General features: G+C 40.0%; 1 protein-coding gene across 6 annotated transcripts in view; it reads left to right on the top strand.

Moving 5' to 3' along the window:
* Positions 1-17,596, top strand: part of usp32 (ubiquitin specific peptidase 32) — a 67,455-nt gene extending 49,859 nt beyond the window's left edge. For 5 of the 6 annotated variants that reach the window (XM_034113050.1, XM_034113055.1, XM_034113051.1 and 2 more), the window contains exons 17-34: positions 350-507; positions 1,130-1,211; positions 1,356-1,430; positions 2,207-2,345; positions 2,427-2,532; positions 3,612-3,785; positions 4,547-4,721; positions 4,797-4,948; positions 7,180-7,291; positions 7,383-7,582; positions 8,296-8,480; positions 9,186-9,272; positions 9,443-9,563; positions 10,226-10,417; positions 10,523-10,748; positions 11,615-12,039; positions 12,131-12,223; positions 12,973-17,596. In XM_034113050.1, the coding sequence (XP_033968941.1) occupies positions 350-507; positions 1,130-1,211; positions 1,356-1,430; positions 2,207-2,345; positions 2,427-2,532; positions 3,612-3,785; positions 4,547-4,721; positions 4,797-4,948; positions 7,180-7,291; positions 7,383-7,582; positions 8,296-8,480; positions 9,186-9,272; positions 9,443-9,563; positions 10,226-10,417; positions 10,523-10,748; positions 11,615-12,039; positions 12,131-12,223; positions 12,973-13,146 (2,876 nt within the window). In that variant the 3' untranslated portion in view covers positions 13,147-17,596. The remainder of the gene's footprint in view (positions 1-349; positions 508-1,129; positions 1,212-1,355; positions 1,431-2,206; positions 2,346-2,426; positions 2,533-3,611; positions 3,786-4,546; positions 4,722-4,796; positions 4,949-7,179; positions 7,292-7,382; positions 7,583-8,295; positions 8,481-9,185; positions 9,273-9,442; positions 9,564-10,225; positions 10,418-10,522; positions 10,749-11,614; positions 12,040-12,130; positions 12,224-12,972) is intronic. The other variant, XM_034113052.1, reaches the window with a different exon arrangement.
* The last annotated feature ends 4,491 nt before the right edge of the window (positions 17,597-22,087 follow it).

The raw sequence follows: 22,087 nt of genomic DNA on the forward strand, positions 1-22,087 counted from the left end.
TGAAAGAAACAGGACTGATATTGATTGGTTTGTCTTTGATTTGATCCAATCTGAGTCCACTAAATTCACTAAGATGATTGACCAATCAAGTCTGCGCTGATTGATTATAAAATTAAAAAAAGCCCTTTCTTGCTGCTTCCTTACAACTAATCCTCAGTCACCACAACGCTGTTGTTGGAATTGATCACTTGTTTGCATCTGTAAGCTTGTGCATTGACAATGTTAGTTGACTTTTTAATCACACAAGGATTTTAAAGTCACTGTTGAAGCTAAGAAATAATTATATTAACACACCGATTTGCTCTGATGATGTTTTTATGAATTTTCCTGTCGTTTCTGTGCGCCTTAGCAGGAAGCGTGCCCTCGCCCAACGCTCCTCTGAAGAGGATGCTGGCCTACACTGGCTGCTTCAGCCGCATGGGCACTATCAAAGACATCCACCTCTACTTGTCCCAGAGACTGCGCATCAAGGAGGAGGACATGAGGCTCTGGCTCTACAACAGTGAGGTGGGCCAACAAGCTTTCACAGTTACTTTCATACATATGGATTTTAGGCAATATCAGATATATATTTATATAGCCCTTTTTATGCTATATTGTGCTTAATAAAACCCAAAAGGTTTTATTTTAAGTTTCTAACACCCCCTCTTTTGCATGTAATTCATGGGGGATGTTCCACAATTTGGGGCCATAATAATAATAATCCTAACAGTGGATCTTTGTTTTTACTTTAATCAGTTAGGGTTCATAGGTTAAAAGCAAATCTGATAGCTAGGACCAAGACCATTAAGAGCGTTAAAAACCAATACAAATATGTTAAATCAATTCTGATCATAAGGATGAAGGTAGTTAATAATGTTGGCTGGATGTTCGCTATAACACTTAAAAAACGTATAACTAAATCTAAATGTTGTCAAATGACCACACAAGCGAACAAGGGGACAGGTAGAATTCCAGAAAAAATAAACTCAACTCACTCAAAGTGTGGAAGGAGCAATGGGATATTAGGAGCCCAGCAGCTTTCATAAGACTAAATGTAATGGTACATTTAAAATGCAGTGATGCAGAAGAGTAATAGTTCCATAGTCTGATGAATTCAAAGTATGTTTCTCCTCTCTTTGTCCTGCAGAACTACCTCACCCTCTTGGACGATGAAGACCACACACTGGAAAGCCTGAAGATTTATGACGAGCAGCAGCTAGTTATTGAAGGTTTGAATCACCTACCTGTTACAAATCCCGCCAAAAACATATATTCAGACGCATAAAAGTGTTACAACAACACACAATCTTATTGATAAAAGGTCATTCTAAACAATGAGTGAATTGGTTTAATCTCTTTCTTTCCCTCCACAGTCAGGAACAAAGACATGAGCTGGCCTGAGGAAATGTCTTTCATTGCCAACAGTAGTAAAATGGACAGACACAAAGGTAAGCTGGAAAACACTGGAGGAGCTTATTGTGCTTTTGTAAATGAGAAATTGTTAGTTTTTGTCAAATATTGACATGCTCTGAATGGTGGATATGAACTGTAGTGCAGACAAAAAATACATATGAAGGGACATCTTTCCATCCTCACAAATCTACTCTTTGTATGATATAGTTGGAGGCAAGTTGGGTGACCAAGTGTCCCTTTTTGTGCTGGACTGCATAGCATTTTAATCATTTGTTCCACAAATTGAGCTAATGTTTCGCATTTGATTGACAGTCGCCATTCTTAATCTTGGCTTTTATCCAAAGCCATTCCTCCTGGAACCCAAAAAAGGATTACTAAACAGATAATGTAAGAGCCGCTAAAATAACAAACTCGCAATCATACAGGTCAGCAGTCTGTGGAAGAAAGCTACCTCCCTTCATTTATCCAGAAGCAAAGATTGCCAAAAAAGTATGCGTACGATTGTTGGTTGGAAAAATAATCCATTCAAACCAAATATATTTAATTCCTTTAACTGCATAGTTTGTGCAAACAATTAACCATTGTTATTAGTATTTAACGTAGTTAGTTTTAATATTAATGTTTATCTTTAAGGGTTACATAGACATCATATCTCTTAGTGTTTCAGAAACATATCCCACACAAACACACTTGTTGTCTCACATGTGCCAACATAGTATAGAACAATATTGTCTCCGATTCCCTCTAGCAACAATTTTAACTTTATAGTATGAGGTCAGTATAGAAAGCTTGTCTTTTGTTCCCCTCCCAGTTCCCACAGAGAAAGGAGCCACAGGCCTCAGTAACCTTGGCAACACCTGCTTCATGAACTCCAGTATCCAGTGTGTGAGCAACACCAAGCCTCTGACAGACTACTTCATCTCAGGGAGACACCTGTACGAACTCAACAGGTAGGTAGCACTCTGGTCTGAATGTTCCCATCATGATCCTGAACCTATCACCCTAAATGGCCCGCGTTGGTGCGTTTACAGGACCAACCCCATCGGGATGCGAGGTCACATGGCCAAGTGCTACGGTGACCTGGTGATGGAGCTGTGGAGCGGCACTCAGAAGAACATCGCACCGCTCAAACTCAGGGTAAGAAGCTTCACCACTGCTCTGAAAACATGACATTTGAAAGACTTGTGGGTTCACAATGAAGACTAAGAGATAAGGTGTAAGAACTAGAAACTAAACAAGGGTGAAAGTAGATATCTCCATTGACAGAGAATACCCTATTTTCTTGGAATTTAGTATGTCTGAAAGCGCAGGATAGATACAGTAAATAAACAATTCAAGGTTATTTCAGACATGAAGTTAAGTTTGCCATTATTTACTATTTATTTCCAGTAGAAATGTGTTATTAATGCTTGAGGAGTTGCTCATTTATTGAGGAATTTATCATACATTTCGTGTTTGGCTTAATTGAAAGGATGATCATTTTGTCTCAGTTCCATACTTGTTGATTACATGTGATTTGTTGTTTTGTTTGTTTATCTTCATGGTGTTTATGTGGCTATAGTGTGTAAATGTGTGTTTGACTGTATGTGTGTGGTCCACTGAAAGAATGCGAACAGGGATAACAGGTTGGTATGTATTTAGTGTAGCATCTGTTTGATTTAAACTTAGGTTCTGGGTCTGGTCAGGTATTGTAGTTTTTTTCCCTTCACATTTCTGCAGTTTTAAAGGCAATACTCAGATTGTATACTTGAGTAAAAGTAGAAATACTCAATTGTAAAAAAATATTTTCTGAAGCAACAGAACCCTAACCCTAACACTTGTCATCACAGCAGCTAAAGGTGGAGCTAATTTAAATGACATAGTGTATTGCAGCTAGATAACGTACAACGTACAATTGATTGATTTTTTAAGTTTTTTTTTAGCTAATAATCTGAATCTGTAAAGAAGCTTTCAGATGAATGTAGCAGAGTAAAAAGTATAATATTGGCTTCCAAAATGTAGTGGAGTAGAAGTAAACAGTAGCATTAAATGAAAATTCTAAAGTAAAGTACAAGTACCTCAAAATTGTACTCAAGTATGATATTAAATGTACTACCACCACCACGGTATGTGCTGATCCTACTGGCTACCGGAGCTATTTTAATAATTGTCTTTAAAAGGCTTTAACGGGTTTGTTGGTTGAAATAAACGTTGTGATGTCATCGCTTCCTCCCCAGTGGACAATAGCAAAGTACGCCCCGCGCTTTAACGGCTTCCAGCAGCAGGACTCCCAGGAGCTGCTGGCCTTCCTGCTGGACGGTCTCCATGAAGACCTGAACAGAGTCCATGAGAAGCCCTACGTGGAGCTGAAGGACAGCGACGGGCGGCCCGACTGGGAGGTGGCCTCTGAGGTCAGAGACACTGCTGATCAACTACTATGGTCCACAAATGAAAGGAATACTACTCCAATCACTGTAGTGTAACGGTTTCGGACACAGTATCGTATCTCTGCATAGAAAGAAGGAAAAAATCACATCCATCACAGGCAAAGGTTTCGGGGATAATTTAAAGAAAAGGCATCTGTTCAAAAATAATGAAGGTTCAATATATTTTTTATTTTTCCATTTGACATAGCAAGCAATATCTTACATTTGCAACATTTTTATAAATTACAGTTACAATAACTAAATAATTACAATAAGCCTTATTCATTTATTTGTACATATCTTATATGGAGCTAAATCTGTTTTGATGATCATTCGAAAAAAACAAACCGAGATTCAGCCCCATAATCTTGTACCTTGTTTTTTATTTAATTTTTAACTCATGTGCAATGCCTTGTTTTCCATGCTGCTGTGACAAAAAAGAATCCCACAATTGGATCAATAAAACTACGTTTACATAAATGGAGTAAAAGCTATAAAACCGAATAGGCCAAGTACTGTATGACTTTAGTATTTCAACTCTCTGAACACTTAATGCTACCGTTTCAATTGAGAGTGGAGCACTCCCCTCATTGGAGAGATATTGATTTAATAAGCTGTCCTTTCCTCTGCAGTCCATTATAAGAGTCGAATCAGCTAAGCTCTACTTTAATTAGGTATTTTTGCTGAGGTAGGACGTGTGTGATCTGACTGTTCTGTGTGTGTGTCCATGCTCCTGCTCCCTGAAGGCGTGGGAGAACCACCTGCGCAGGAACCGCTCCATCGTGGTGGATCTGTTCCACGGTCAGCTCAAGTCCCAGGTGAAGTGCAAGACGTGCGGACACATCAGCGCTCGCTTCGACCCCTTCAACTTCCTGTCCCTGCCCCTGCCCATGGACAGCTCCATGCATCTGGAGATCACTGGTGAGGGGAGATTCTGAAAGTATCCTTCTTTGAAAATAACCTGAACAAGGTATAATGTTGTGTTTATGTTTGCAGTCATTAAACTGGACGGCTCCACCCCTGTGCGCTATGGCCTGCGCTTGAATATGGATGAGAAGTACACAGGGCTGAAGAAACAGCTGAGTGAGCTGTGCAGTCTGAAGCCTGAGCAGATCCTCCTGGCTGAGGTCCACACCTCCAACATCAAGGTACAACATCACACTGCAGGCCTCATCTTAAACACTTCAAGGGCAGGAAGCAAGATTATGTTTAGGGTCCTTCAACACATTAAGATATCAGATTAAAGGCCCAGTTAACCCAAATTATGTAAAAAAAAAAAACACTTCACAAACAAAATTCAACATAGATACTTTGTTTTGGGGTGGATGCAGAAGATGTAGGGCTGATGACATGCTAACTTGCGTTTGCAAAGCATCAGTATATTAAAAAGGAAAGAAAGATCAAGCATTGAAGACAGTTTCGAACAATGATGTCAACTAAGCTTAATTTACTCTTTTGAGATTCTTTTACTCTTGCAAATAAGATCAAAATCCAGTGAGCAAATAAAGCCAAGTGAAATAATCAAGTTTCATTTACAACCAACCTTGGCTTCATTGACCACTGTGCAGGCAACTGCATCATTGATATTATTTCCACAAACATAAAGGCAGCTGTATTGTACTTAATAAAGAAGATTGGTTGGATTATTCTAAATATTATTCATCTAATTGCTATTGTTCTATATAAAGCATGTCCTTACTAGTTCGGTTCAATGCCTTTATTTACACAGCAGAATATGGCTTCTAGGGTCTTGGTTTCTCATCACTGCAGCTTTTACAGATGTTAGCCTTCTGACTGTTGGAGTTCACTTTAGTTTGTTGCATTCTTATTTACATAGTTAGACAAAGTTAACATAATGTTTTCTATGTTCCACTGTAATGATTGTGATACAAAATAATATTATAAAATACATACTGTGTCCTGTCCTTGTTCCTATTGATTTACTAAGATAAATATGAACACAACATTTAAATTACGTTTTTTATGTTATTGGATAACTACTTGGATAGGGGCAAGACAAATGTGACCTGATCTCCTCTCAGGGCAAGTGGAAAAAAAGTAAACCCTGACCAGTGTGTGTCTCTAGTATTAACCTGTTAAGCCCGAGAGACCCCGGTACCGGGGCATTGCCGCAACATCTTGCAGGAAACAGTGTCTGAGGGCATGTTCATTTAATAAACTATGAATGTTTTATATTCATGTAACAGGAAGAAACTCATCTAACTGATCATTTTTTTTATTTTTTTTTAAAGAAAACCCACAATGCTAACACTGAGCCTCTGAATTAGCAACGAGCGAAAAATGCTAACACCTTACTGCACCGAAAATCACTCACAAAACCTTATTATTTATCTTTTCACCACATCCAACACATCGTTTCACATTGTGAGGTGACACAGAATCTATTGACACCAACATTACCACTGAATTATACGTATTTGCGACGTTATAAGCAAAAACGGACATCAAAACAGGTGACGCTAGGTAGCTAAAAATGCTAACAAGGTTACCTTGGCTCTGTAGTCTCTCCAAAGTGGTCTTCAATGGCATTAAAATGATAAAAACGCTGCTGAAGTTAATCCATAGGTTAATCCAATGTGTCTGTGTCCCTTTGAAATGATTTCTGATAATCCATAAGCATTAAAACTGCTTTTCCGTTTCCAGATGTCAAAGCTAGAGATAGGTTCACTCTGATGCAAAATTACATGCGCAAAGCCCCCACCTTTTCGTTTCACAATGAGTGTGTGTGGGGGACTCCCCCTTCGATTCTATTGGCTCAAAATCGAGCAAGGGGGTCCAGAGATATGGAAAATCCACCCAAATGACCCCAGAAGTGGTTTCTTTTTGCTAAATCTCTCTAAAAAGGTCAAATGTCACTTGTTTTGCATCAATCTTGATACAGGGTACTTATTATATGTTGTACTTTGGATTCCTAAAGCTTTTAGTCTACTAACCCATCATCCAAGGGTGGTTTTCACTACAAGTAAAAAATAATTTTTGGACGGACACTATAATTTACAGTTTTTTACTATGTTCAATCTGAATTTTCTTTAAAATAAAAAACATCTATATTGATTCTGACTTTTCTACATCCAACTCACAGGTTTATCATTACTTTGTGAAAAAAGATTATTAATTTAACACTTTTAGAAGGGAAGATATGGTCATTTGTTCTGGGAATGTCATTTCTTAAGGCTCAGGGCTTAACAGGTTAAAAGCAACAATAGTCTTAGAAAGGGAAGAAGGTTTCACATATATGGTTTGTATTGTCTTATTCAATTTCAACCCATTTCCACTCCTTTTTTCTTGTTTCACAACAATGTGTTTAACCATAGCATGAGCATGATGCTAATCTGCTACTGTCTGTCTTTGTGTCAAGACCTTTCCTCAGGACAACCACAAGGTGCGTCTGTCTGTGAACGGCTTCCTGTGTGCGTTTGAGATCCCGGTGCCAGGTTCCCCAACGTCTCTGTGCTCCCCCACGCTGACAGGTGAGCCTCACCCTCGGTCATTGCTCTCTCATGAACATCTCTCTGTCTGAATCCACAGATTTCTCACCTCCTCGCTCTTCCCCTTCACTAGATGAAACCCCAATAGCCAACGGCTCGGCTCCTAACGGTGACCTAGGCAACAAGCCCGTCCTCATCCCCAACGGTGGGCCCAGCACTGTTGTGCCCTATAACCCAGAGACGCCCTTCGCCAACGGGGTCTCCAACGGACACATAACACCCATGCAGGAGAGCCCCTTCATTGGATACATCATCGCCATGCACAGAAAGATGGTGGGAATACCAAAGCAGCGTGCTGGGATGGAAGATGGATGGATGGATGGAGGGATGAATGGAAGATGGATGGATGGATGGAGGGATGGAGGGAGGAATGGAAGATGGATGGATGGAGGGAGGAATGGAAGATGGATGAATGGATGGATAGATGGAGGGAGGAATGGAAGATGGATGAATGGATGGATAGATGGAGGGAGGAATGGAAGATGGATGGATGGAGGGAGGAATGGAAGATAGATGGATGGATGGATGGAGGGAGGAATGGAAGATGGATGGATGGATGTATTGATGGATGGATGATGGATGGAAAATGGATGGATGGATGGATAGATGGACATATGGAAGGAAGATGGATGGATGGATGGATGGATGGATAGATGGACATATGGAAGGAAGATGGATGGATGGATGGATGGATGGATAGATGGACATATGGAAGGAAGATGGATGGATGAATGATGGATGGATGTTGTTTTTTTATTATTATAAAATAACAAAGGTTTCATATTATAGACATACAAGGCCTGCTTCTTGATTTATTTGTACTTATATTCTGCTTGTTTGTTTTTCTACTTTGAGTGACCTATACAGTATATGGACAAACTGATTCAATAAATATAATGTTTATTTAGAAATGAATGGATGAATGATGTTAGGTATACTGTGTAAGTGCCAAATGATATAACTTCCTGTTTGTGTTGTCCCTTCAGATGCGTACGGAGCTGTACTTCCTGTCCTCTCAGAAGAACCGCGCCAGTCTGTTTGGCATGCCGCTCATCGTTCCCTGCACTGTCCACACCAGTAAGAAGGATCTGTACGACGCCGTCTGGATCCAAGTGTCCCGCCTGGCCAGCCCCCTCCCCCCACAGGAGGCCAGCAACCACGCCCAGGACTGGTACGAACACACCTCTTCTCCATCTTCCTTCCAACATGTTTTAGTTTTCAGCAGACCTACATGTAGGTTGGCATTTATTCCCTCCTTCCACAGATTGAAGACAAAGATACCAATATAACTAAATCACATGTGACTTAAGATTTAAAGATTCCAAGCCTTTAAGGTCGTCTGCACAGCGTAGTTGATGGCAATAAATATCCTAATTCCCATTCTCCTCCAACAATGCAATATGCGATATACATTTCCCATTAGGTACCCTACACCATCACAAAAGCTATATTAAAAACAATACATCCTTGCATATACAACTTTTCCCCCTCTCATATCCATCTATCTTTATCTACAAAAAAAGGCCAAAATAATCATCTTTAAAATGTCTTCTATATACATACCAACAAATCTGCCACTTCTTTATGCTGTCATCTGAGCACACATACCTACATATTTACACTCACATACTACATTTCTAAGCTAGCTAAACACAATACAAGGCTAGTATCTTAGCACTTAAATAACAGAGAGGAAATTGTCACAGACTTTTTGTAGCAGTGAAGATATTAGGAATGACCTGAGCCGATCCAGACAATAAGAATCAAGGGTTATTGATGAATAAAACTGTGGAAAAAAAGCAGAAGGCAGTTTCAAAATATTGACATCTGCACTAACAGTGTACTTGAATTGATTTGATCTTCTTCTAACCTGCAGTGACGACAGTATGGGCTACCAATACCCCTTCACTCTACGGGTGGTGGGAAAGGACGGCACCTCCTGTGCCTGGTGTCCTTGGTACAGGTAAGGCACCCAAACCATGTATCTGCTGGTTTAAGACCACTTTGTCTAGATTTTGATTTGAAATTATCCTATTTGAATTGATTAGAGCAAGTATGTAACATAAACATTTATCATAAAACATTTAATGTATAAAATACTGCAAAATGAATGCATAATATCTGTTTTCCCAGGTTCTGTCGAGGCTGTACAATAGAGTGTTCAGAGGACAGAGCCTCTGTAGGAAATGCTTACATAGCTGTGGACTGGGACCCAACCGCCCTGCACCTCCGCTACCAGACCTCCCAGGAGAGGGTAACACACACACACACACACACACACACACACACACACACACACACACACACACACACACACACACACACACACACACACACACACACACACACACACACACACACACACACACACACACACACACACACACACACACACACACACACACACACACACACACACACACACACACACACACACACACACACACACACACCACACACACACACACACACACACACACACACACACACACACACACACACACACACACACACACACACACACACACACACACACACACGTTTAAGCATCCTTGGGTTTATGAAAGGCGCAATATAAACGTCAGTTATTATTATTATAATTATGATTATTATTCAAATTAAGCAGTCGAGGCATTTCCCATGAAACGTTAAAAACACAATTTTGTGTGTTAACTGTGAAGCTCTTTTTTTATGAACACATTCTGTTCATTATCAGCCACTTATCTTGTGACTCCTTATCCCATCATAATGAAAAGTGTAATGGTAATAGTTACTTTCTCTGAAACATTATTTTATCTAGCACAGTTTTTCTTTCAGTCAGTCTCTGACATTCAAGAGTTGCATTTGAAAAAAAGAATAAAGATAAAATGTAGCCTCACCTTGTTCAGTATCCTCACCATACCGGCCTCTCCGCAGATTGTGGAGGAACACTGCAGTGTGGAGCAGTCGCGTCGGGCCCAGGCTGAGCCCATCAGCTTGGACAGCTGCCTGAAGGCCTTCACCAGCGAGGAGGAGCTGGGTGAGGACGAGCTCTACTACTGCTCCAAGTGCAAGACGCACCGGCTGGCCACTAAGAAGCTGGACCTCTGGAGGCTGCCGCCCATGCTGGTCAGTGGCTCACTCATACGTCTGGCTCACTTTGAGTAGAACCCTACATGTTTTGTAATATTTACTGCTTGAAAATAGTTCAAGGATGTATGTTCTCTTATCCAGATTGTCCACCTGAAGCGCTTCCAGTTTGTAAATGGCCGTTGGATCAAATCCCAGAAGATTGTCAAGTTCCCGAGGCAGAGTTTTGACCCCAGCGCCTTCCTGGCCCCCAGAGACCTGGAGCAGCGCTGCCTTCACTCCCGCAGCCAGAGCGAGGATCTGCTGAGGGTCGGAGAGGACAACCTGTCCTCCATCTCTGCCCCCGCTGGCTTCTGCAACCTCCCCAAAGGTACCACAGGTTAAAAACTATTATTTAGTTATGGCAAGCCACTCATGCACTGAGGCAGCTCATATTTTTAAAGAGACCATTTGTGATGGTGTGTTTGATGACAAAGAGCATGATGGCTTGTGAAACTAAATGGACAGGCCAATGGAAGTTAGTAGTCGTAAGGGCTCCTTCGACTACAAGCAATGGGATTTTTTCGCTGGATTTTTAAATATTGCAGAAAGTAAGATCTTTGGCCAACACGCATTGATGATACTTACATGTTTAATTCAGCAGGATTACCTCCACATATTAACATCACTTTTATGATTTTTGATGCATAAATGCAATAGCCAGAAGTAGAAGGCTAACATAATGCTATAAACAAACTACATCACCGTCACATGACTTCAAATCAACACAAAATCTCCTAAGCTTGTATTAGTCACAGACCTTATTTCAGGAATCCAACCCAAAACTCATTCAAAAACTAGCGAAAAGGTTAGGCTATAAACAAACTACATGACTGTTTAGAACTTTACGTCACCACCGCTAAGCTAAAGGCAGCTAATGTTCCGCGTGCAGACATGGAGTGGGCAAAATCAGCCACTTGTTAACAACCAGCCACTTCAAGACACATAGAAGCTTCAGATATTCACCGGTGGGGTATTTACTGGCGTTTTTTTATCTCATAGAAACAAACGTTTAAATCGTGTAAGCTTGTATTGAATCTAACCAAAAATCCTTCAAAGAATCCATTGACTTTGAGACAAGGAAGCTTGAAGTACCAAAACGCGAATTAATTTGCGGGTTCAGTACTCATTCCTGGATGAGCAGAACAGAGGCCTAACAGCAGAGGAAGTGTATTTAATTATTGGTTTTCCCAACAGCCTCTCCCGCCTCGAGCAGGAAGTCGGCACCTTCTCTCAGCCGGACCAGCAGCCCCTCTGGCAGCCCAAAGAGCGGCAGCGGGGGCCGCAGGCCAGGCCGGCTACGCCTGCCCCAGCTGGGCAGCCGGCACCGCCTCTCCAACAGCAAGGAGAGCCTGGATGGAGCCGCTAATCCTGAGGCAGAACATTCAGAGACTGAGGGGAGCACAGCAGGTCTTCCAGGTTTAGGAGATGTGATCGCGTTGGACGCATCATGCGGTACTGAGGCGTCCAGCAGCCACTGTGACGTAGTCCTGATGAACGGAGAGAGCAACGGGCTGGGCTCAGACTGCAGCACGGAGAGCAGCATGGACCCTGACAACTCCCTGCTCCAGCACAGAGACAACATTTGTCTGGATGCCATCTACAACCTCTATGCAATATCTGTAAGAATCCCACATCAACAGTATCAAAGAGTATTTTTAGCATCGCTCAATAAGCTTTTTCTTATAATGCATTTCTCCTTTCTCTCGTCAGTGCCATTCAGGAATCATGGGAGGAGGCCACTATGTGACATATGCCAAAAACCCCAAAGATAAATGGTACTGTTACAATGACAGCAGCTGTAAGGTAAGACACTGTATATTCTGTTCCCACAACTAATAGCATACTATTCATTGATGTATTTTAACTATTGCCATGATTACCGGGCCAAACATATAGTACAACATCCACCGTCAGTGCCTATGAAGAGACTCTTTTTTTGTTTTGTACTATTTTGGAATTAGAGGAATTTCACTGTTTAACCCCCACCCACAAGCTGGCATTTCAGGGATATTCCACAGACTTTAGCTCCTTTAAGGCAGGGTAGCAAATTGTCAGGATGTCACAAGAACAAATACTTCGGTACCTTAGGTACCGGGGGCTCGAGACTAAGTAAAACTAAGTATTGCGTTAAATTATAATCTTGTGAAATAATTGTTTCTTGGTGAAAGATTTAGAAAAAATACAGTTATTGTAATGGAGACATTTTCCCAGCAATATGAAATAGATATTAGGGAGGGAATAGTAGAATTGCAATGGTATTGCTATTGACCACAAAATGTCTGGTACCGTGACTTTTGTAAGTCAATATCATAGCAATTTCTGTTTTCAAACCGATAGACAGAATAAAGAGTTTTAAAATGTAAACTAAATCTTTGCAAACTGAATATACTGTAAGGAGCATGTGGAAATTCTTGACTTTAGAGGCATCTAGTGGTGGATGCACACAACACCACATCTAAAATATGCCTGTAAGGTTTAACAGAATCGTCAAAGGGGTTGTTACAACAGTTAAATCAACCTAATCACTCACATTCTCTCTGTGTTCCCTACAGGAAGTGCACTCTGAGGAGATCGACACCGACTCGGCCTACATCCTCTTCTACGAGCAGCAGGGGGTCGACTACTCCCAGTTCCTGCCAAAGATCGATGGCAAGAAGATGGCCGACACCAGTAGCATGGATGAAGACTTTGAGTCCGACTACAAGAAATACTGTGTGCTCCAGTGATCACACCTCGTCTTCCATCATCCGGCACTACACCCGCTCTCTGCTCCCGCCTGCAGTCGTTCTGAAGAATTCTCTCAAACTGCTAATGACTGGAGTCGGATGTCCTGTGCTCTCTGTCTTTAGAGATGCGCCTCAGCACTTTCTACACTTGATCGCATACATATTTCAGTGCAAAGGTTTGTCAAGACAACAGTGGAGCCCTGGCGAAAGCACTAAAACTGTCGCACTTTGCTGAGCCCGACGAAACAAACCCCCCCTCCCCGCCCCTTCTCCTCAACCCCCGCCAGAACATACATGTAACACATACTTGCATACTAACACATCTCTGAATGTTTGCCAGTATGGCCAAGTCATGAAGTGATGTTGCTTTGTCATTGTGCATATTTCGCTGATGTCAGAATGAAAAAAAAAAACACCAGGGGTCCACATGTGATCTGAGCCTAGATATCTGACCAGTAGAAGGAAAACAATGAAGTGTAAGTGCAAAGCCAATGATTGGATACAGTTTAAATGCCAAAATGTACGGTGGCTGACACGTGCAAACGCGCTACATCAGCACTTTCAAAAACAATGTAAAGATCAGAACACAAATGTGCCAAAACACATGCAGATGAAGAAACATCTTCACCAACTTGACCCAACATGCGCAGCGTTTACTTATAGCGGGCGTTTGGGACACTAAAAAGTGATGCACACAGCTGGGACCTTAGCGCTTGTGGACGTTCGGATTAAAGTTGGCCAACAATCACTGTCACTGGAAACTTACCTAAAATGAAGGTTTTGTTGGCATATTTTATCAATGTGATCACATGATTCCTTCTGATATTATTTGGTAATAATATCATTGCTAGCTAGCTAGTGTAGCTAACCTAGTCATTTCAAGGATACTGACGCGACACTTAAAATGATCAAACAGGCTAACTATGCCAACAGAGCCAACTTTATAATGTCGGAACATCAACAACCACTCCGGTCCCAACTGTGTGCATCACTTTTTAGTGTCCCCGTTTCCGTTGCGCTTTGAGCTTCATTTTTTAAAATTTGCAGCGTTTCGATTATGCAGCGATTGTAGTAGTTTTGAAGTTGGCATAGATGTTTCCTCATTTGCATGTGTTTTGGCACATTTGTGTTTTTGTTTCGTCTTTGAAACTGCAGCCCCCTATCCTAATGGATACAGCCACCGTACAAGTGTAAACAGGGCCAAGAGTTTCAAAAAAACGGTGTCAAATGTGATGCCACAGTTCAACATGGTGTTGATGTGATACTATGACAAGCTTATAAAAAGTTTCAAAAGTTTTATTTGCAAAAATGTCACTAGGGTAAGTCACATGCTACCTCAACGCTTCCTGCAGTCTGTCGGCCAACTGTACCCTAAAACATCTGTGACAGTATTAATTGTAATACACAAAATGCAACTTTACAGTCATGGTACACACATTTCAGCTCCCCCTCTTCTAGGACACTCACAGGTCCTGATGCGGACATAAAATTAGGCATTTTTGCCAAACTGTGTTCCATTCCACAGCTGCCAAATATCAGTGGTGATTTGTGCAATGTTGATCTGTTTGTCCCCATATCGTCTACTCTTGAAGTATCACTCTGGGTTTATTTAGGACAGGTGCCATGAATTCAAAATAGACACACTTAAAGATACAGTATATGTTTAATTTTTCTGCAAATACGTTGTTTTATAAAATATTTATTTTATTGTTTTTTTTTTTTTCTTAAGGCAGGCTTCAGTAGCTACTTCAGGTTAGGAATGGATATTTGTCTCAAAGCTACACAAGGCTGGTCTTAACAGCACTCTCGCAACATGAGCTTTCCACCTGCTGCCATTCTCAACTGTTGACACTCATCTCGTATACTAATGTCCATATACCCTCCAGTAAGAAGCCAGAACATTTGGGACATTGGGAATCAATTGATTGTACTTACAAAAGGATTTGTAACTTAAGAGTAACTTAAAATGCTACTCCACTGATTTAGCATAGCACTCCTACAACATAGGCCAGTATAAAAAAAGGATACAAATGTATAGTTCAGAACATCTTATTTTTTATCCCACATATTACATTTTCTTGTCCATACTTGGCGCCTACATTACCCACAGTGCAACTCAACCATCAACAGTTTGGCCAATCTCACTTCTTTTTAACTTCACACCCCTAGATTTTTTCCATTTTCAGACTTGCAGTCTTTAACCCCAACAAACACAAGTAATATCACATGAGGGCATTTATCATATCACATATGTAGAGGTTCTCGCCGATACCTGGCAGCAGACTTTGATGGGTAAACTACATTTCCGTTTAACGCCAGAATGCCAGAAGTCTGTTAAGCACCCTCTCTGGTGGACTCGTTCACCTCTTTTTTGTGCTTAGTTGCTCCTGTAACCGCGCCAAATTGTCATATCAGTATCCGGAAGTACAAGTGAAAACAACAAAGGTCACCAAAAAAAACCTTTTCAGGGGTGACTTTTTAAAGGCCCCATATGAGAAATATTGTTGTGCAGTTAATGCTTACCTGCCCTTTTGTGGTAAACAAAATATCCATAAAACCTCTCTTAAAATCTGGATTACCATCTAGCTGAAGTGGGCCAACTCCATCATTGCCCCAAAGCCAATTGGATATATTTCCAATGTTTTCGGTGCACCTTTAAAACCTTCATTAATACCAAACATTAAGGCCCTGCTGTGTTGGGGCCTTGTGTCAAAATGTAGTTATTGTGCTTTTAGTATTCTTCATCTCCCATATCAAACTTGTAATAGACAATGAAAACGAAGGGAGGTGCCCACTGCCCATCTTTGCCCAGACAAGGTAGACAAATAACAGCCAATGATTTCCTGTGAAAGAAGTGAGATAGAACTGCAAGAAGTGAGATAGAACTGCAAAGTAATTGGAACATTTCTAGAAAGGGTGACATCATTGGATACTAATTACATGGGACATAGACACAGTGTTTAATTGATGCACTTCAAATCATTTACTTCCATTAAATTGGATGGCAAGCATGTATTTCAAATGCAGTTGATTTCATTCTTAATTTAGTTTGTTTTTAAATTCCTTTAGAAATCAACTCGATACATACTGTACAGAATGCAGCCTCACCAAAACTTCAGTCCCCATAAACCCACTGCCATCGGATGCTTTCAGTTTGATGTGCATTTATTCTTCAAAAGAAACATGTCCTGTGGAATCTGTTAAGAGCTGGTCAGATCTGTAAAAACTTCCCTCAACAATGGACCCAACATGAAAATTACGTTTTATTTTCTGTCTAAATACTGGTTTCAATTACGTTCAAATGCAGTCCCTTCTTTTTATCTGAAGCTTTGGCTTCTTAATGTGACTGTGGAGGTTGATTTGAAAGGTTTTGCAGTGTTGAGTCACGGTGGAGCTTTGTGTCTGGTGTGTAGCAGCGAGTGGAGCTCCTCCTGAGCTGGGCTCGGTCTAATCACTGTGAACAGACGGCAGTCAGTCAGCGGTTCCCCACTTTGTCTTCGAGGTCACAGAAGATGATTCTCTGTGTTTTTAGCTGCTGTATTTATGAGGAGAAGGCATCTTTATGGATGTGTTTTGGAGAGATATATGTCACTGAATTAAACTTTATTTTCCTTTGCCAAGTACGTTTGTTGAACAAATGGAAATGTACAGATGAGTGCTATTTATGTATGCTTGCTCAGCTCTTTTTGTCCTCCACCCACCTGCCTTTGCACCGAGCTGTAGAGGATGTCCAGTTTGTGTCTGTGTTTTAAACATCATCACATGGCTCAAAGGGAAAACTTTCCTGAGGATTAGTCTCTTGAGAACCCTGTTTTTAATGTTCGCTTCATTTAAAGGTGCAATAGCTGTCAAGTTCTTTTGTGGCTGTGAACATCCCCTTAAACTTGTGTGATGCTATAATGACCAAACCTTTAGCCTAAACTGTATTATCTCAAATAAAACGTTTAAGTTCATTTCAGCAACAGCATTCTGTCATCCAGGAACTAAAAGATTTTCTGCCCAACGGAGCTCAACTTTGACATTTAAATTGGGTAAACACCAATTTTGCTAACTACGGAAATAATATCTTAAGCCCTTCCCCATCCCCAAAAGCCCCGCCCATCTTGCCCCGCCCCCCCAGAAGGCAGTGCAATCTACTACTGAGCTGTCTGTCAGTGTCTGTAGCCTCTTTTTATTTAAGTTCACTTTTGTTGGATTTGAACCACACGTGTTAATTTAAATAACTTTTTTGTAAGGTGTTTGTTGAAAGAAAGTGACGTTGCACTGACATGAAAACGTGTACATAAAAAAATGTGTTTTGTAAATAAGCCAATGAAAACTATGTATTTGAATATGAACTGTACAAAATACTGTACTTGTAGTTGTATATGGAGTGATACTGTTGATCTGTAACAAAATACCCAAGCAACAAATTAAATTCTGCAGAGGAAACGATGACGGCTAAATGAAATGTGTTTTTATTTTTGTGTGTGTCCTAAGCCAATACAGATTTAGCTTTTAAAGGAGGCAGGTTCAATATTTTATGTTCCTCACAGGGTGAATTTTTACATTATCTACTTTTGAATATCATGATGTCAATTTTTTACACCATTTGGAAGCTTTTTATATAGCTACTGTCATTTAATGTGCTAATTCTCAGGTTTTTCTAATAACTATTTACACGCCCCTTAGAAGTAAGTAGTAGGTTACAGCACAGGTAGGCTAACATTAATGATTTCTCCTTTTCATTCAGTGTCATTATAAGCCAAGGTCAATACCTCTGAATGGACTATCCATTAGGCTTTTTTTAGTTAAGCATGTGGTTTCCCTACCATGTCAATATGTCTGCTTTGATAATGGCAAACACCATGAATTTCAGCAGAAACCCTCAACAAGTTTTCCTAATGGCAATTATTTCCCTCCTCGCTGTACGTTTAGCAGTTTAGCTATACTTTGACTGCAGAGCTCAGCTAACTAGCAAATGTTAGCATTCTAACACTGAAAACAAAATGTACAACGTGCTTCACTACAGCATGTTAGCATTGACTTAAGTGCTAACTAGCGAACGTTAGCATGCTAAGAAGACAAGATGTTAAAACCTGCTAAACTTCAGCACGTTAGCATTTTCAATATGAGCATGCTAACATGACCACTAGCGCACTGTGCCATACTACCTACAGAACTGCTAGTTTGGCTAAACTCTTGTTTGTCATTCAGTATATGAAATATGAATATATGAAATTGTTTATTCCAGAATTTATTTTACAATAGGTTCTTAAGCCTCAAATTAGAACCAGTGCACTTGACACCGAAACATTGCCTTCTACACATTGTGTTTCACACAAGCTACAGGTAGGCTACTTTAATTTCCCCCTGAAATTCATTACTACTTTGTGGGAATGCTCATGCAAACTTTTGCTATTCCTTCAGCATCTTAGTTTTTTTTTATGTGCTAAAGATTGATTTAGGATTTAGGGACATTATCCTTTATAAAATGTGTCTTCTACAAAATATTATTTATGACCGAATACCTGATTCACTTCATCCTCTGCTGTAGGCTGTATTATACTTTACTTGTTTCACTTAAAGCACTGCTGTGCCTTAATACAGTTTCAACGAGCTGGTAGCACGTTTGCAGACTCTCCGTCATTTAAAATAGTTCTTCTTTTCTTTAATCATCTTTTTCTTATTTCACCAAATAGTTTGGCTCTCAATAACTTCAGCATACTTTCAGCTACAGAAACCATTTGAATATCAACATATGCAGCCTTTTCAGCACATGATGGGAAACTTTAAACTTTTTCAAAATATGTTATACTTTTTGAAATATTCAGTATATGGAAGTCAATAATGGGAGGAACCTTCAAATCCTCTTTTACCTACACCTTGTGCCAAATGCTACTCCTTCCACATACTTTCAGCTAGAGACTTCATTCCAACTTTAAAATGATCACAAGACCTTCACCTATAAAACGTGTTCTTCAGATTTTTCATATCTGTTACTCTTTTTGAGATATTTAACTTAGTTTGGAGCTTGGTAAAGAGGCCTTCTTCAGATTTTAACATTAGTGTGTATTGTGCCACTCGTTAAGTCTAGTGCTTTGATCTCAAAACAGAGTGGAGGAGAGCTTGAAATTCGCCCCAATTTTATTTTTAAACCTGCCATAACTCCCAAACCCTACCCTCCTTGGACATAATTTTTCATGAAAAACGTAGGAAAACCTCTCGTTAATAAAAAAATTAAACAAAAGGCCTCTTGAGGGCATGAAGTGACAAAAACGTTCAACATGTCTCCATTAAGGCCCATTGTAAATTCAGCCTGATCTGTCCTCAGAGCACCAGCTGCACACCTTTAGTAAATTAGCCAAAAATGCCACATTATTGACCCGAAAGTGCACAAAAAGCAGACTCCGACGCTCCTCACGGTCCTGACATCCTCCACGCCTTGACATTTTACCGAAAGCAGCTACCGTTTTTAAACTATAGTTAGAAATGTAAGAGGTTTATTTCCCATTCAGAACAATGGAAAGGCTCTCCTTTCACAGCACATCTCCATGGAAACCTCTGATCTCTGGGCAGGTGTTCGATAACGTTGTCACCATGGTAACCTTTGATCTCTGGGCTTACACACACAGGTGTTTGATAACATTCATTCACTACTACTTACATTTAATATCTAACTCCTTCAGCCTACTTTCAGCTATAAACCATTCAACTATTACATTATTCAGCTATTTCAGGGAATTGAGGCTATACATGTTGTTGTTTATACCTTTTTTAAACCTTTTCTTTTAAATATTAAGCTTCTTCACTATTTCTCCTACTCTTCCAGTTTAGCATTTCACTTCAAGTTTTTTGACTTATCAACGTTTAAGTTTTGGTACATTTTCAGGCCGTTTTCGATTTTATAATGGGTGTCTATGGGACGACTCTTCAAATCTTCTTTTACCTACACCGTGTGGAAAATGCTACTCCTTCCACATTCTTTCTGCTAGAGACTTCATTCCAAATGATCACAAGACCTTCAGCTATAAAACCTATTTTTCAGATTTTTGATATCTTTTACGGTTTTTGACTTATCAAAGTTTAAGTTTTGGTACATTTTCAGGCTGTTTTAGATTTTATAATGGGTTTCTATGGGAGGGACTCTTCGGGGCTAGAGTGTGTGACATCATCACTTAGAGTGTAGAGGGTCTTAAAAATCTTCGAAAAAAATATTTTAAAACTGCTCTCAGAGCCAAAATATACACTCTATTCAAATAGTTTCAAAAGATTTCAGGAGCATAATTAGTCTGGCCTGCTCAATTGCCTTCATCATATCAAACGGACCCACCAATCTGGCCCAATAGTGATCTGAGTGACAAAAAGTCCACCTATCTCCCAATAGACTCCCATGTTAAATTTGTCCGGAACTTTCTTCAGAACAGAAAGAAGTAAACTTTAGACAAACTGCTCCCATCTTCACATTTTACACACAAAACCCAAAAAAACAACATATATCAGTTCATTGGGGTTCCCTGATGCTCACTTTGTGGTCATTTTTTTATAGGAGCCATAGTTTTTGAACAGGTGGCAAAATTGTCAGATATAATCCTCAATGCATTCTTAATGGGACTCAGTGCTGCAGTTGGTAACCATGCTGTTTCTGGGCAGATCGGGGCCACACACCTGAGTGACATCATCTAATCAGAGCAGACACGCCCACAGACAGACTGGTACACGCACACACAAACAAAAGTTAGAAATGCAAGAGGTTTATCTCTCATTCAGAACAAATGGAAAGGCTCTCCTTTCACAGCACATCTCCATTGAAACCTTTGATCTCTGGGCTCAATTAATTTTGATTCAAATCATTTCACTTTTCTGCATTTCTCCGCCAAGTTCAGCAGCACACTTACTTGGTTTTTGTAGCTAAGAGCAGCTACCATTCAGCTAATAACATATTCAGCTAAATTCAGCCACAAATGTTCACAGTAAACAGCATTCATCCGCATTTTCAGCAGGAAATGCATTTTCTAGTTGACATTCTGCTTCCTGCCTTTGAAGTATCATGTATCTCTGCAGATGGTAACCACAGGCAGGGTCTCTGCAGAAACGTCCCAGAAGTAAACTGCTACTGAAACAAAGATGCTTATACTTTTCCTCTATGCCTTTTACGTAGTGCTGGTTTACATGTTAAAATGTTCTAGGCCCTCATAGCAAGCATTATGGATCGACTATGGCTGCTTTATCAGTTAAAGTGTTCATGTGTTATCAGCTGGTGGATTGTCATCATCCTGCAGTAGTCTCTGGTTTCAACTGCGATACTAAACTCTACACTCGCAACTCCATCCCACTTAGTTTTACTTACATTTAAGTGGCAACTATAGCTTGTTACTATACTGATTACATTTTATTTTACTTGTTAATATTGTTATACAGTATATTAAACCAACAACAGTATATAAAGCAGGTCAATTAGTTACACGCCAACATTAAAATGCTGCGTACACATTATGATTACACTATAAAAATCCAGAAATAAAATAAATACCTTTACCACTGATGGTGGCACTTATTATAATATAAGTTTAATAGTATCGAGGGTCTGGAAAACATTTCATTTTCTCTTCACATTTTTTCTCAGAAATTCAATTAATCCACAAATATTTTAGAGTTTTTGTTGGAAATAATCTGTTAAACTGACAGATGGAGGTTTCAAGGCAACACAATTAAACTGGTATATTTATTGTTGTTTCATCTCATACCTAATAATCTAATCAGTGATTCAATCACTCATTGCTTTACTGTCCCCAGTCACCCCCATCTAAAAATAATTTGAGATGTCTTGAAAAGTTGATTTGACAATAGTTAAAGGTTTAGTGTTCAGCGTATGGATACAGATGCTGAGCATCAGGCACATTAAGAATGTGCTACAGAGTGCCATGCAGCTCAAACCACCTCTCGCTACTTCATTTCCTCT

This window comes from Trematomus bernacchii, unplaced genomic scaffold (assembly GCF_902827165.1).
Source record: "Trematomus bernacchii unplaced genomic scaffold, fTreBer1.1, whole genome shotgun sequence".
Lineage (NCBI taxonomy): Eukaryota > Metazoa > Chordata > Actinopteri > Perciformes > Nototheniidae > Trematomus > Trematomus bernacchii.